Raw genomic sequence first — 12,705 nt, forward strand, 5'->3', positions numbered from 1 at the left:
GCTCATGTAGAAAGTTTTCCTCAGTCTCTTTGTATGGAAAACTTAAACTGCCCCCCTGTTTAGTGCTTCCTGCAGTTTATGACTCTCAATTCAGGCTCTAACTCACCAGTAGGGGAATAGGGATATTCTGGTATATATAGGTCTTTCTGGGCAAACCAGTGAAGCAAGTCTCACAGCTGTTCTTTTAAGAACCCAAGTTCCCCTAACCTGGATTCTAAGCCTGCACCAGCCAAATGGCACTTGTATAGAACCTCTTCCCAAACCAGCACTCTTGGGCAATCTTTCTTCTGAAACATTATGTGTTTCCAATAGGGAGGAAAAGAAGAAATGAAGTAACTTTTTGTCCAGGAATACCCCTCTGTAAAGGTTGATTTCAGGGCTAGCAAAGATGTCTTCATGGAAGGCAGTTATTTGTGAAAGCCGAGGTGATGGGGTTTGAAATTGACGAAGGGATGAGGACTTAGCTTTTCTTTTGAAGGTGACTTTCTGCCTATGGATCTTCCATTTCCATTAATCAGAAGTATTCCTGAAAAAAAGAAAAAAAAAAAAAAGGCTGGAGAGAAAAGAAAAAAACAAACCAACCTCCTGTTCCATGCCCCAGGCAATCTTCTTGTGTAAAGCAATCTGTGGCAGCTAGTCAGCTGTCCTGGCAGGAGTTTTCCCCTTCAACTCTGGCTGGGCGCTTCTTAGAATCTCTTAAAGAAACATCCCGCAGAGCTCCCACTTAGGCCTGCTCTTTCTCTCCTGATGGCTCTCTGTGGCATCTTTTCAGATGCTTTTTTAGAGGATCATTTTGGATGGGGAAAGTATAGGCCTGGGCTTATGATGATGAGGGATTTCCTGTCAGTCTGGAGAAGCTAGAACACGTATAAGTGCTCCTGGGTATGGGGAAAGGAGGCAAAGACGCTGCCCACCAGTTTTCCAAGTGCTGTGTGCGCCCTTATCCCCAGAATGATCCTTTGCTCTTCTACCATAGCACACATCTGAAAATCTCAGGGCCCTTGTAACCGTTAGGCATTTACAGGGACTGAAATGTAATGAAGGAATTGTTCTTCCTATTTCTGGAGGTAAACTAAATATGAAAAGGAAATTAGCATTAGAATAAATCCTGACTCAGTTTTTTTTAAGTTCCATCTTTAAATCAAACTGTATTTCTCCCAAAATTAAAAATAAAAGTTATGGCCACTTAACAAAAAAGAATTCACACAAAATGTTGTACTGTGTATAATTTGCAATTGTTACACATAGTCAGTGCAGTACCTTTGTTAGCTTAGTGTTTTTTGATTCTTAAAACGAGGTATGTTGAAAGAAAGGTTACATTTATCTTTCTCTCATGCATATAAATTTAGTGCAAGCCCCTGTTTTAAGGAGCTTTATGTGGTAGAATTGACATTGCTTAATAAACAATGGGAAAAGTTAAGCATAACCTAGAAGTCATTTAAAACTGTGAGTCACTTTCCTGACAGGCCAATAGGGTAAGAGAACCAAGGTTGCAAAATAATTACTAGCCCAGCCTGAGGGACCATGGAAATATATTACAGGTATCAGTTAAGAAAACAAAGCAGTGGTGTTTTACCACTCTGCAGAGAACAAGCTAAGGTTGCTAACCAAACAAAATAACTTTACACTGACAATGCCAATTTTTACATTTCTTTCAGAACAAGGGACACTCAAACTACCAGAGGTAAGATTAACATTTTAAATATTTTTTATAACCTTTGCATTTCAAGTTGTTTGCTAACTTAACCAGGCTTGAGCTTTTACACTGTTAAATGCGCCTTTTAAAATAAATAGAAATAAACAGAAACAGAGGGAACAACCAAGTGATTGTGAACAAAATGCAAAAGTTAAATCCAAGGAATTTTCAGTCACTGTCTGAAGTTCTTAGGTAGAGAAAAAATGTGAATATTTAATCAAAGACTGTGTATGAAATGGGACTGTAAGTACAGAGGGAAGGGTGGCCCTTATCGCCTGAAGTTGGTACATGCATCCCCTGTCATGAAATGTTGTGTCACTGCCCGACATTTGCCGAATTACTGAAATTTCGTAGAATTACTGCAAATTCTAACATTGTGCATCTAAGATTGTGGTTCCATGTTTCTAGTACTTTTCCATTAGAGCAGAAAGATGATGATTATCACGTCCTATTGATCAAATCAAGATCTGGTAACATTTCCTTTTGGTTTAACACAGAGTCTCCTAATGGCTTACAAGTATGTAATCCATGTTACCTCTCAGAATAAAGTTACTTAAAAAATACAAAATAAAAAAAGTTATTTAAAAAAATACAAAAAGATGATGGGATATGTAGGAAGCAAATAGCAAGTTGCGTATCATTAAATACTTTCCTGTTGAAAATACTGTCAATTGTGTTGTTCGATGTTGCTTATGTAGAGTTCCCCAAAGTTATAAAATTTCAGACAGAAAAGATTTTAATGGTTCCCAAACAATCATTGCCTTGGCCTTCAACCAAAAATAACAGATTTCTTACCTGACTGCCTCCCTGCCCCTTCCCCCGCCCTGGCAAATGCCTATAGTGAAACATTTTTTTAAATCATAGAAAAATAAAATACAAACTATGTGTGATTAGTTTATATGAATCAAAAGTACAGTAATTTGAGAATTTCAAAATAACAATGACGAAAATTATGATTTGTAAATTAACATCTAACAATTAAAACCTCTCTTTAAAAGTGGTATTAGTATGTTTCTAATCTAACATGTAGAAAAATAATAAAAAGTACAGCAAAATATAAGAGGTGCTTGTCTCTACTTTCTGCATAAGTACATACTTTGAACATACAGGATATCAAGAGTGTGATATAAAGAGGCTCATATGTACCTAATCAGTGCATCTGTTGACTATATTTTAGAACCTAAAGTCTAGACCAAAGAATGCATAACAAGGTGGTTTTTTTTTAATAGGCCTTGTGAGTTTTTTTAGAACTAAAATAAATTAACCAAAGAGTTCCTTTAGTGTTTCATTGACAGGTAAGATTTTTCATTAGGGCTATCAGGATTCTTCCAGCAGTGCCAAGGATCTTACAAAGCAGCCTTCTTTCACTTTCTCATGCTATTATTATATTATTGAGACAGAAACTTTGTAGAGTTCTGAACTTTAACTCAGTGTTACTTAACACTTATCCTTTTAGATATATGTATTATTTTTCCTAAGGAAGATGGTTTCATTTTATTTTAATTAAGTCATGTGAAATGGGTGTGCTTACAGAAAGAAAATATGCTAATAAGAAGTGGGTAATAATTTTCATGTGATACTAAATAATTCTCACAGGCAATTTTATACTTTTTAAATTACACGTAAGCCTATGACGCAAGGAATTAATTTTCACATTGATTTTTTAAAATATATGATATCAGTTTTTTAGTGACTTGTTTCACTCATCAATGTAATTTTTATTTACTGTGTCACTGTACTAAAAATCTCTATTTTGTGTGGATGGAGGATTATAGTAAGCTCTGAGGCTAGTCAATCCATTTGGAAACTTGAGTTTGTTTTAAGGGAGCAGTATAACAAACTAATATTAAGAAGCAGCTCTCACCCCATACCAGGTGTGTTCACTCTCCAAGGCAGATGATTGTATTCTGCTCAGGAATCTTCTCATAAGTAAATAATGAAGCACTTCCGTAATTTGTAAGCTCTGTGATTTTTATTTTTTCTCCTCTCTTGAAGACCTTCTTTCCCTCCATGTACCAGTTTATAGGCCTTCTCTGCTTGCCTTTCAATAGTTATGATTGTGAATTTTTTATTTTTAATTTTGCACTTTATTTGAAAGGTATGTCAGTTTTCACTAGTCACAGGATCTGTGGGGCATCCATAACCCTACCTGGGCTGTTCATCTCACATCCCATTCTGGAGTGAACCTTCGGAAAGCTCCTCTGGCTCCAAGAAGCAAGTTTATCATTGCATACATATTTAGTTACTTTAAATCCATTTTTAAGAAGTAAAGAAAGATAAGGTAATAGATAATGAGGCAAGAAATAACTGCCAAGTGCTTACAGAGTTGAGTTTGTTTGATCCCTCCCCACACAAACACACTGTTAGGTAAATCAAAGGAAACTGGGAAGGTCCTGGAGACTGATTCTCATAGTGTGTGAGGCTGTAACTGAGAGCTCCAGGAGTGGCTGCTAGATATGCCCTCTCCTCCTTTCCATTCTTTTCCTGCTGGGGACGAGGGCCTGTCCAGCTCCGTCCTAGACTTTTGAGAATATAGATTGGGGAGGGGAATTATAGGCACAGAGATGACAGAATGACAAATGAAATTTGCACTTTAAAATTGTTCAAAATATGATCTGTTAAACATCTCCAGGTTTTCAATATAAAATACTTTTTAGGTTCTTTTAAAGTATAAAAAAAATCTTAGCCTCTCCAATTGCATTTGGTTTAGGGAGCTGAAAATTCCTCCTATGTTTATTTTTAAAATACACCAGATCATAGTTTATTCCACTGCACACCCTTCCTGTAGAAAGGTTTCTGTTTTCAGAGTGACTGATTTTCAGTGGATTTTCAGGAGGAAGAACCTAAAGTCTAAGTAGTAAGACACCAACAGAGTAGAATTACTTTGTGTGAATTTAAACATTTAAAATAACAAAAAGCTAATAATATCACTTAATAATCCTTACCATGTGGCTGTAACTGTTCCAAGCATTTAAGGTAAATTAACTCATTTAATTCTCACCACAAAACCTATGAAGTAGGTGCTTAGTATTGTCTCCATTTTATAGATGAGAAAACAGACACAGAGATATAAACTTAACTGTTTGTGTTCAAACTGAATTTGAACTTAGTGAATATTATTCCAGAATCCGTTCTCTTAATACTTGCAATGTGTAGCCTATTTTAATTCTAAATTCAAAGTATAAGAATACAGAGTTGCTCTTGAAGTCAGGGTCCCCTTTTCACATTTTAAGTTTATAGTTCCTACATGGGACTAATTTAGGGATTCTAGGAATCAAACCAAAGAGTTAAATTCCTTTTTTGCGTTCCTAGTACTTTGATAGTAGAAGGTATAAGATCAGAAGAAAGACAGCTTCTATAGTGCATTAAGAAGATGATGGGATATGTAGGAAGTAAATAGCAAGTTGCCTGTCATTAAATAATTTCCTGTTGAAAATACTGTCAGTTTTGTGTTGTTCGATGTTGTATATACAGAATTATATAGAGTTCCTCTAAATTATAAAATTTCAGTTTTCTTTAAATTAGTGTTCTTTCATATTATCAGACATGAGTCTATAACTCATCATGCTTCCAATTTTTGTGCCTTGGCTACCAACAAATCTAGAGCAAAATTTTCCTTTCACTCACGATGACTCTTGTTATAGCTCTTCTAGTGCAGCTATCCATCTTGCTCAACATAGCTTCAATGCTGATTTTAATGATCCTAGCAGTCTTTTACAAATCCATGTTGAAAGTAGTTGGGGTAAAAACAAAAATCACACTTTAAAAATTTCTCCAATTTGCTTTCACCTGAGAATCCTGCGAGTCTGCTGGATATGACTTTGAGGCCCTTAGGAAGGCTGGAAAAAAAAAAAAAAAAACATTTCATCCATTTCACTTGTGAATGAAAACAACAGAAAGAACCCTGAGAGAAATCCATGGCTAATGTGTGCTTAGCACAGCCAAGTGTGCTCTGAATGAAACCAAGTCATTTGTGAATCTGTGTGAATGAAACACACAGATACAAACCCCAACACATACAAAAAGAAAATATTGCTTTGATGAAAATCTAGATTGTATGATAGTCATAGACTAAGCATTTCATCCAGTTGCATAATAAAGAAGTGAAATCAAGCCCTTCTTAATTAGTGAGATTGCTGGAGTTATTAGGTGGGAATGAGTTTAATGCTTAAGAAATAAAATATGTAACCATGCATTTTCATAGATTTAAAATCTCTTGTTTTGTATCTCATCTGTAATTTTTGTAATGCAAAGTTGTTTTCTTACAGATTTATTTTCTATAATAAGAATTTATTTTTATGATTCACAAACTACATGTCTGTTTTGTTTTTTAAAGTGTTCAGATACAACTGGTCTATAATTAAAACACTTTTCTCATTTAAGTGTTAGCTAAAATCAGAGCTTCAGATCTTTGTTTTGAGGTTGTATACCTTCTTCAGTCTGGTCTGTGAGGCCCCATAAATAGCTGAATTAGAGTTTTAGGAGATCAGTTTAAAGCTATTGCTCATATGTCTTGGCTGGGAACATATTCTAACCAAGGTGGCTGCTGGGCTTTGTTCTCTCCATCGTCACTATGACCTAAAAAATTTAGTCCCAATATTTGGAGTTGGCAACCAAAAAGAATTTTTTTTTTCTTACTGTTATAAGGTACCAACGACTTATCAAGTGTAATGATATACAAGTGGGAGACTTACTAGAAAAACAAAAAGGTTAAATTATAAAAATAAACTTTAAAATCATACTGTAATCAAATTTAGTCATGCTTTTAACTGGAAAATGTGCAACATTCATTTGCTTTCCAAAGTGCCAATAGCAATATAATTTAATAGTGCAAAATTACCAACACATATTTGTTTTGCTTTTCTGCACAGAAACGGACCAATGGACTGCGAAGAACTCCCAAACAAGTGGATCCAGGTGTGTTTCTGATTAAACCTCCCATAATCATGGCTTCAGCTAAGTGCTTATGAAAGTATATGGGAATTGCTGTGGAAAGTCAGGCGTATTGTTGGCCTTTGTTCCTCATAATTTGATGTATAATGTGTGACCAGGAGGTCATGGTCTAACATGTAAATCATTCACAGGATGAGTAACTACTAGCAACCACCAGCCTTGCACTCTTTCCACAGTCAGCAGTTGAGCTGGTTCTTTGCTTACTGAACAGCCTCAGGGTGCCTGGTTAATGCTCACAAATCCAGCACCCTCCCTGTGTTCCTTTGTAAATCCAATAAGAAACCAACTAGCTAGCTGGCACTTAAAAAATTACTGTTTTCTAAGTAAGTAGGGGAAAGGATAAACCAGGCAACTGGTACCCACCCCCTGTTGAAGAAAATTTTTTAATTCTGTATCTATACTATTTTATAATAGCAGCATTTTTGGGGGGACTTTGTGACAAGTTTCCTCTCGAGACCAATTATTTGTCTGCAGAAAACGTTCAGTTGTTTTCTATTTAGCATTGTGAGATTTGCCCTGTCATTATGTTAGCATAATTATTTTTCATCTATTATGCAATGCCTTCCTTCCACAGTTTAATTACCAAAGACTTTTTATGTATGTGATCCTTTTGTTGTGAGTAAAAGGTATTCACAGTTAAAGGATTCCAAATACACAAACTTGGTAATACACCAAGGGAAACTAGAAAAATAGAGTAGCTTTGCTGGAAAATAACCTGGACTATGTGTTTCATTTTGTTTTCCCATCATAAGTGGTATTCAGCTAGTTGTAAAGTTTAGTTTTCAAAGCATTATAGTTTATAACTGAAACCACACCCATGGTAGCCTTGCCAGTTTATGAGCTGTTTAAGATTTATAGGAGCTTTGTTGCCTCTGGCTAGAAATTGCCTCACTTGTGTCCTGAGACTAATTTAAATCTTTTAACTACAGAACATATTTGAAGCCATTAAAAAAACAAGGGTTCTGGTTTACTTTTTAATAGTTCTAACTTTCCCAAGACAATATCCTTTGCAGAGGACTCCCTGCAATATTTAGAAGTGACTTTCTCTATTATATTTAGTAGAGGTATATGACTGTGAACATAATATCTTTGTCTTATTTTGTGTGAATTATAGTATTGCTATTTCAGAAAAATTACTTAACCTTTATAAATTTTATTTTTTAAATGTATTTTTTCTTTCTTCTCCCCTCAGGGAAATGCATTTTTATATTTGTAGTGTGTCAATAGGAACATATTTGACTCAACAATTTATAGCTAAAATTTTCTAGAATCCTTTACATTATTTAGATTAGTAAATTCACAGATTATAAATATGGCAAAGTAGAACAACAATAAAACAAATTTATACTCCTTTATCCTAAAGGTGATGGCTTTGCATGGGTACAGTTTTGTTGTTGTTGTTGTTGTTTTGTTTTGTTTTTCTATTTGTCCAAAGACTTTAGAATTTCATGAAGAATAAACTTACAGGAGAAATGCTGTTGTATGTTATGTTTGTAAGAACATAGGTGGCCGGACGCAGTGGCTCACACCTGTAATCCCAGCACTTTGGGAGGCTGAGGTGGGTGGATCATGAAGTCAGGAGATCAAGACCATTCTGGCCAACACGGAAACCCCGTCTCTACTAAAAAAAAAAAAAAATTAGCCAGGCATGGTGGCAGACATCTGTAGTTCCAGCTATATGGGAGGCTGAGGCAGGAGAATGGCGAGAACCCAGGAGGCGGGGCTTGTGGTGAGCTGAGATCCTGCCACTACACTCCAGCCTAGGCGACAGAGTGAGACTCCATCTCAAAAAAAAAAAAAAAAAAGATTGTAGGTAATAGTTTTCCATTAGGTATGATAAATGTATGTGAGTGTATTTTTCCTTTTTCCATATTTTTGGAAATAAAGCAAACACTTGATGATCTTGCCTGTTGAAGCTGCTGATATAGTAAGGCTATTTCTTCCCACAGCTGTATTTTGATTTAGGCTTGACTTATGTATTTAAAGTTGCTTGACTTTTGCATCTTTGCCTCTTTCTGCTGGTTAGTTGCAAAGCTTCTTTGTTCAAAGTTAACCCTTGCTTGATGACCAGCGTGCCTTGATCCTTATGTGGCTATTGTTTAGAGATTTTCAGACAAAATATTTAAACAAGGGATCAGTAAAGTTGAGTCTGCATAGACAAACTGCTTCCACGATGCATTATTTGCTGTTAGTATTTCTACCATGGAAGTTCATTTGATTTTTTTATCCTATAGTTAATTTACTTAACATCTCCAAGTGCCAGTACATGACTTTGTAGGGCCTCACTTAAAGTGGCTTATAAAAGCAACTGATTAAAGAGTTTAGGAGGCCAGGTGTAACCACCTCACCAGGTCCAAATTTCAGAGCCATGTTCAAAGGTATATTATATATATTCTCCATAGCCCTTTTGCATTGGAAAGGAACTTAATGCATAGTCTAATGGGTAGTAGGTGCTTAATAAATGCTACATGAATAAGTGATGATACAGTTTTTTATGTATTCATTGGCATTCTTTCTTTTTAAATTACTCCTGCTGATGCACTAATGAAACACAGCATAGTCTAGTGGTGGGAAGCATGGCTCTGAGCCATGTTGCCTGGGCTTGAGACTGGCCTTATCTGTTTCCTTGCTGTTTGAACTTCGGCAGTTTGCCTCCTCTCTCTGTGCCATAGTTTCCTCATTTGTAAAAGGAAATTAATAAGAGGACCTACCTTACAACGTTGTTGTGAGCATTACGTGAGCTAATATATGTAGGCCAGGCATGGTGGCTCATTCCTGTAACCCTAGCACTTTGGGAGGCCAAGTGGGAGGATCACTTGAAGCCAGGAGCTTGGGACTCTGGTGAGCTGTGATGGCACCACTACATTCCAGCCTGAGTGACAGAGCAAGACCTTATCTCAAGAAACAGAAGAGCATGTAAAGTACTTTCAAAGGTGCCCAGTATATAGTAAATGCTAAGTATAGCAATTCCTATATTAACTAGTTTATGTTAGAGCATGTTCTTTAATATTGGACATTTTGTCATGTGAAGGAGAAAGATATTAAACAGACCCTGAATTTTGTGATGAATTTCTGTTGAAACAAAAAACTATATACACAGTCATTTTCAGATTTGTTGTTATTCCCCCTTAATCTAATGGCGTTCATGATCTTTTGCTTATGTTTACCAGTTAACATAGTCAATTGTGATAGTTGAGAGTTTTTTTTGGTGAAATTATTACTGTTTGTTATTGCAATAAAGAAACAAAGAAAAACTCCCAGTATTGAAAGCATATATTGTGGGGTTTGTTCAAATCCAAGAAAGAGGTGAACTATAGGTTTGCATTGTAGCTCGTTAGCACATTTAAATCACTCACTCCTTATTAATAATTGTGATTAATCTTTATAGACAATATTTGCAAATGGCTTTGCTCCTTATTTTTTCGCGTCTTCTAATGTGTGCTAATAAATGTATCAACTTATAATCTTGACTTCTTTTATAAATATAGTAATGAATTAGATGCAAATTCTGGTAGCTCTTTTGGATTTCTTAAATATAGCAGGGAATTTTCATCAGTTTGTACTTTTCTTCCTAAGACAGATGTTGGTATCAGGAAAAAAACACTTGTAACAGATATATCAATTATTTCAGGAACACAGAGGTGCTAGGCCTTTTTCAAGAACATGAGATCATAAATCTCAAGAAAATCTGAGCACTGATGTAATATTTTTCACCTAAAGTGGCACTCAAGGGCAAAGTTACTAATTAAATTTTAATTCTGAGCTTTAAAAACTTCCTTTTGTCTCAGTGCAGGAGACACTAGATTAATTTCAGTTTGCGTGTGGCAAATCTGTATACCAGGGCATGTATTGTTTTCACTGGGTCCATGTTTTTAGGTTATTGCAAAATTGTCTTATATTTGTGGAACTCATAGCATCCTGCATTTAAGCCTGCAGTCACTAGCTTTTAAACACTTCAGGCCATCATTCTGTGTTGTGCTGCCTAAAGATTATGTGGAGTAGATGGGAAATGTTTAAATAGCTTACACCCTTTCTGATCTTAAGTTACTCTTGTGCTTTGTGATAACCTTGAGTAATAAATGAATAGATAATGGTCAAATTGATAAGAGTCCTTTCTGACAACTCTTGTTTCTCAGATGCTCATTGTTAAACTCTTGATTACAAAGAGATGCATGTGGCTTAGAAAAACTGTCTTTTCTTCTTCACCAAGGAGATGTCTTACTGTTTCGTAGCAGAGACACGTTCAAAGATGGTCACTTCCTCTTTCAGGTGGATAGGATTGACATATAACGCCATTCTTATTTGTTCTTGTGTGAAGAAAGGAATCTAAGAAATCTTTCTTTCATTACCAATTTCATTTCTTAATGTGACATTAAGGACAGGATTGTCATTAATTATAAAACATGGCCCCTTTCCACAGAGAATTTATATTCTTCCTAGGAAAGGAATAGATACACACACAAAGTTCTGATTGCATAAATGCATGTCTATAAATGTACATATAAATTTTTTAATGTTATATACTATTTTTATGCAGATTTATTACTGTATAGCAGTGTCTTAAAATAGTTTGAGTAGTTTGATAAACATATAAAAAGATCTAGGATTACACAATACATACAAGAAAGCAAAACAAATTGGGAAAGATAAATGTCTCAAATTGCTTTTAAGCTGGGTTACATATGAATGTTTTCCTTTATATAAATAAATTTTTTATACTGGTTTATTGTATTGAATTACAATTTAATACCATTGTTTTTGGTGTTTTAATTTCAAAGGATTGTGAAATTTATTCCAAGTGTAAACAAAATTGTTGCTTTCTTTTAGATTTGCTTTTAAATGTAATATCAATATGCTCAATAGAGAAATTTTATATTTTTGTTTCCAAATAGAAAGCATTGAGAAAAATAGCAACACAGTGTTTTTAAATGCACTTATCTAAAAATACATTTCATCTCTTTTCTTTTTTATGAGGGAGACAAATGCATATGCCTGAAGGTTTTAGTACATGAGCTTTTGTCTATAATAAATAGCAAAGTTTCTATAGATTAGAATATTTCCATATTAATCAGTCAAACCTGCTTCTGTCTTTTCTATCACCTCCAAAACTAATTTCTCATCAAATATAAATCTTAATCTAAATATTGGGAGCATCATTATAAATGTGTAAACATATATTTCACATTGAAAGAAATGAACTTGAAAAAACTGGGACAGTAAACCCAGTGATTAAGATTCATTGCAGAGAAATGAGAAATCCAAGCTGTGAACAAATGCTGAGGAGCATGCTCTGGTTTTTAAAACAGCTGACTTCTTTTCAAGCTTCTATTAAACCATGGACAATAAGACTAGTTTGCACTAGGACAGTTGATCTTCTTGTAGTTATTTTCAGGATACCTTTCTCATTCGCTTTACCGCAATAACAGATTTCTGAAATGAGCACCACAGCCCCTTGCTCACATCTTTCTTGGTTGGAGGAGGGTTTATTTCTCCCCTTCAGGGCTCATTCTGAGTTCACAAAGGATCACTACTGCTGTTGTCTGGCAGGTCTGTGCATGCCTTGCCAAGCCCGACTTTTATACTGGTCAGGCACCTTCAGAATCAGAACAAAGGTGAGGTGAATATCTGGAGATGTGCATGGGGGTGCTTTTAGATGGAAAATACACAATAGTAATATGACTACTGAAATAATAGAATGTTTGAATTATATTTAGAACCTACTCTGGGCCATTTATGCACTTTTAACAATTTATATTATTGTAGTAGTTATGTTTTAGAAGATAGTGTATCTATTAAATATTTAGAAGAAAATCCTGAAAAAGAAGTAATGAACCTAGTGAGTTACTTCAAACATTTTTCACAATAAACTGTTCCCTACTTACAACATCAGATATGGAGTGGACTTCCTTTGCCATAGGTATGGTTATGCTGGTTAAATACCATTCCATTTCAGGAAAGGGAGGATATGCCATGTAATGCTAAGTAGATACAGAAAATTCAGTAATTTCTTACGGGCCAGCAACCTCTGAGAGGCAGATAATTTTGTTTCAGCACTT

At 35.1% G+C, this 12,705-nt stretch overlaps 1 protein-coding gene across 5 annotated transcripts in view; it reads left to right on the forward strand.

Annotated features, from left to right (window-relative positions):
* The window catches only part of VAV3 (vav guanine nucleotide exchange factor 3), a 436,513-nt gene that overhangs the window by 313,716 nt on the left and 110,092 nt on the right, over nt 1–12,705 (forward strand). For all 5 annotated transcript variants that reach the window (XM_033198397.1, XM_033198396.1, XM_033198399.1 and 2 more), the window contains 2 exons: nt 1,659–1,684; nt 6,568–6,613. In XM_033198397.1, the coding sequence (XP_033054288.1) occupies nt 1,659–1,684; nt 6,568–6,613 (72 nt within the window). The remainder of the gene's footprint in view (nt 1–1,658; nt 1,685–6,567; nt 6,614–12,705) is intronic.

The sequence above is a fragment of the Trachypithecus francoisi genome, unplaced genomic scaffold (assembly GCF_009764315.1).
Source record: "Trachypithecus francoisi isolate TF-2019V2 unplaced genomic scaffold, Tfra_2.0 Lachesis_group5, whole genome shotgun sequence".
Classification (NCBI taxonomy): domain Eukaryota; kingdom Metazoa; phylum Chordata; class Mammalia; order Primates; family Cercopithecidae; genus Trachypithecus; species Trachypithecus francoisi.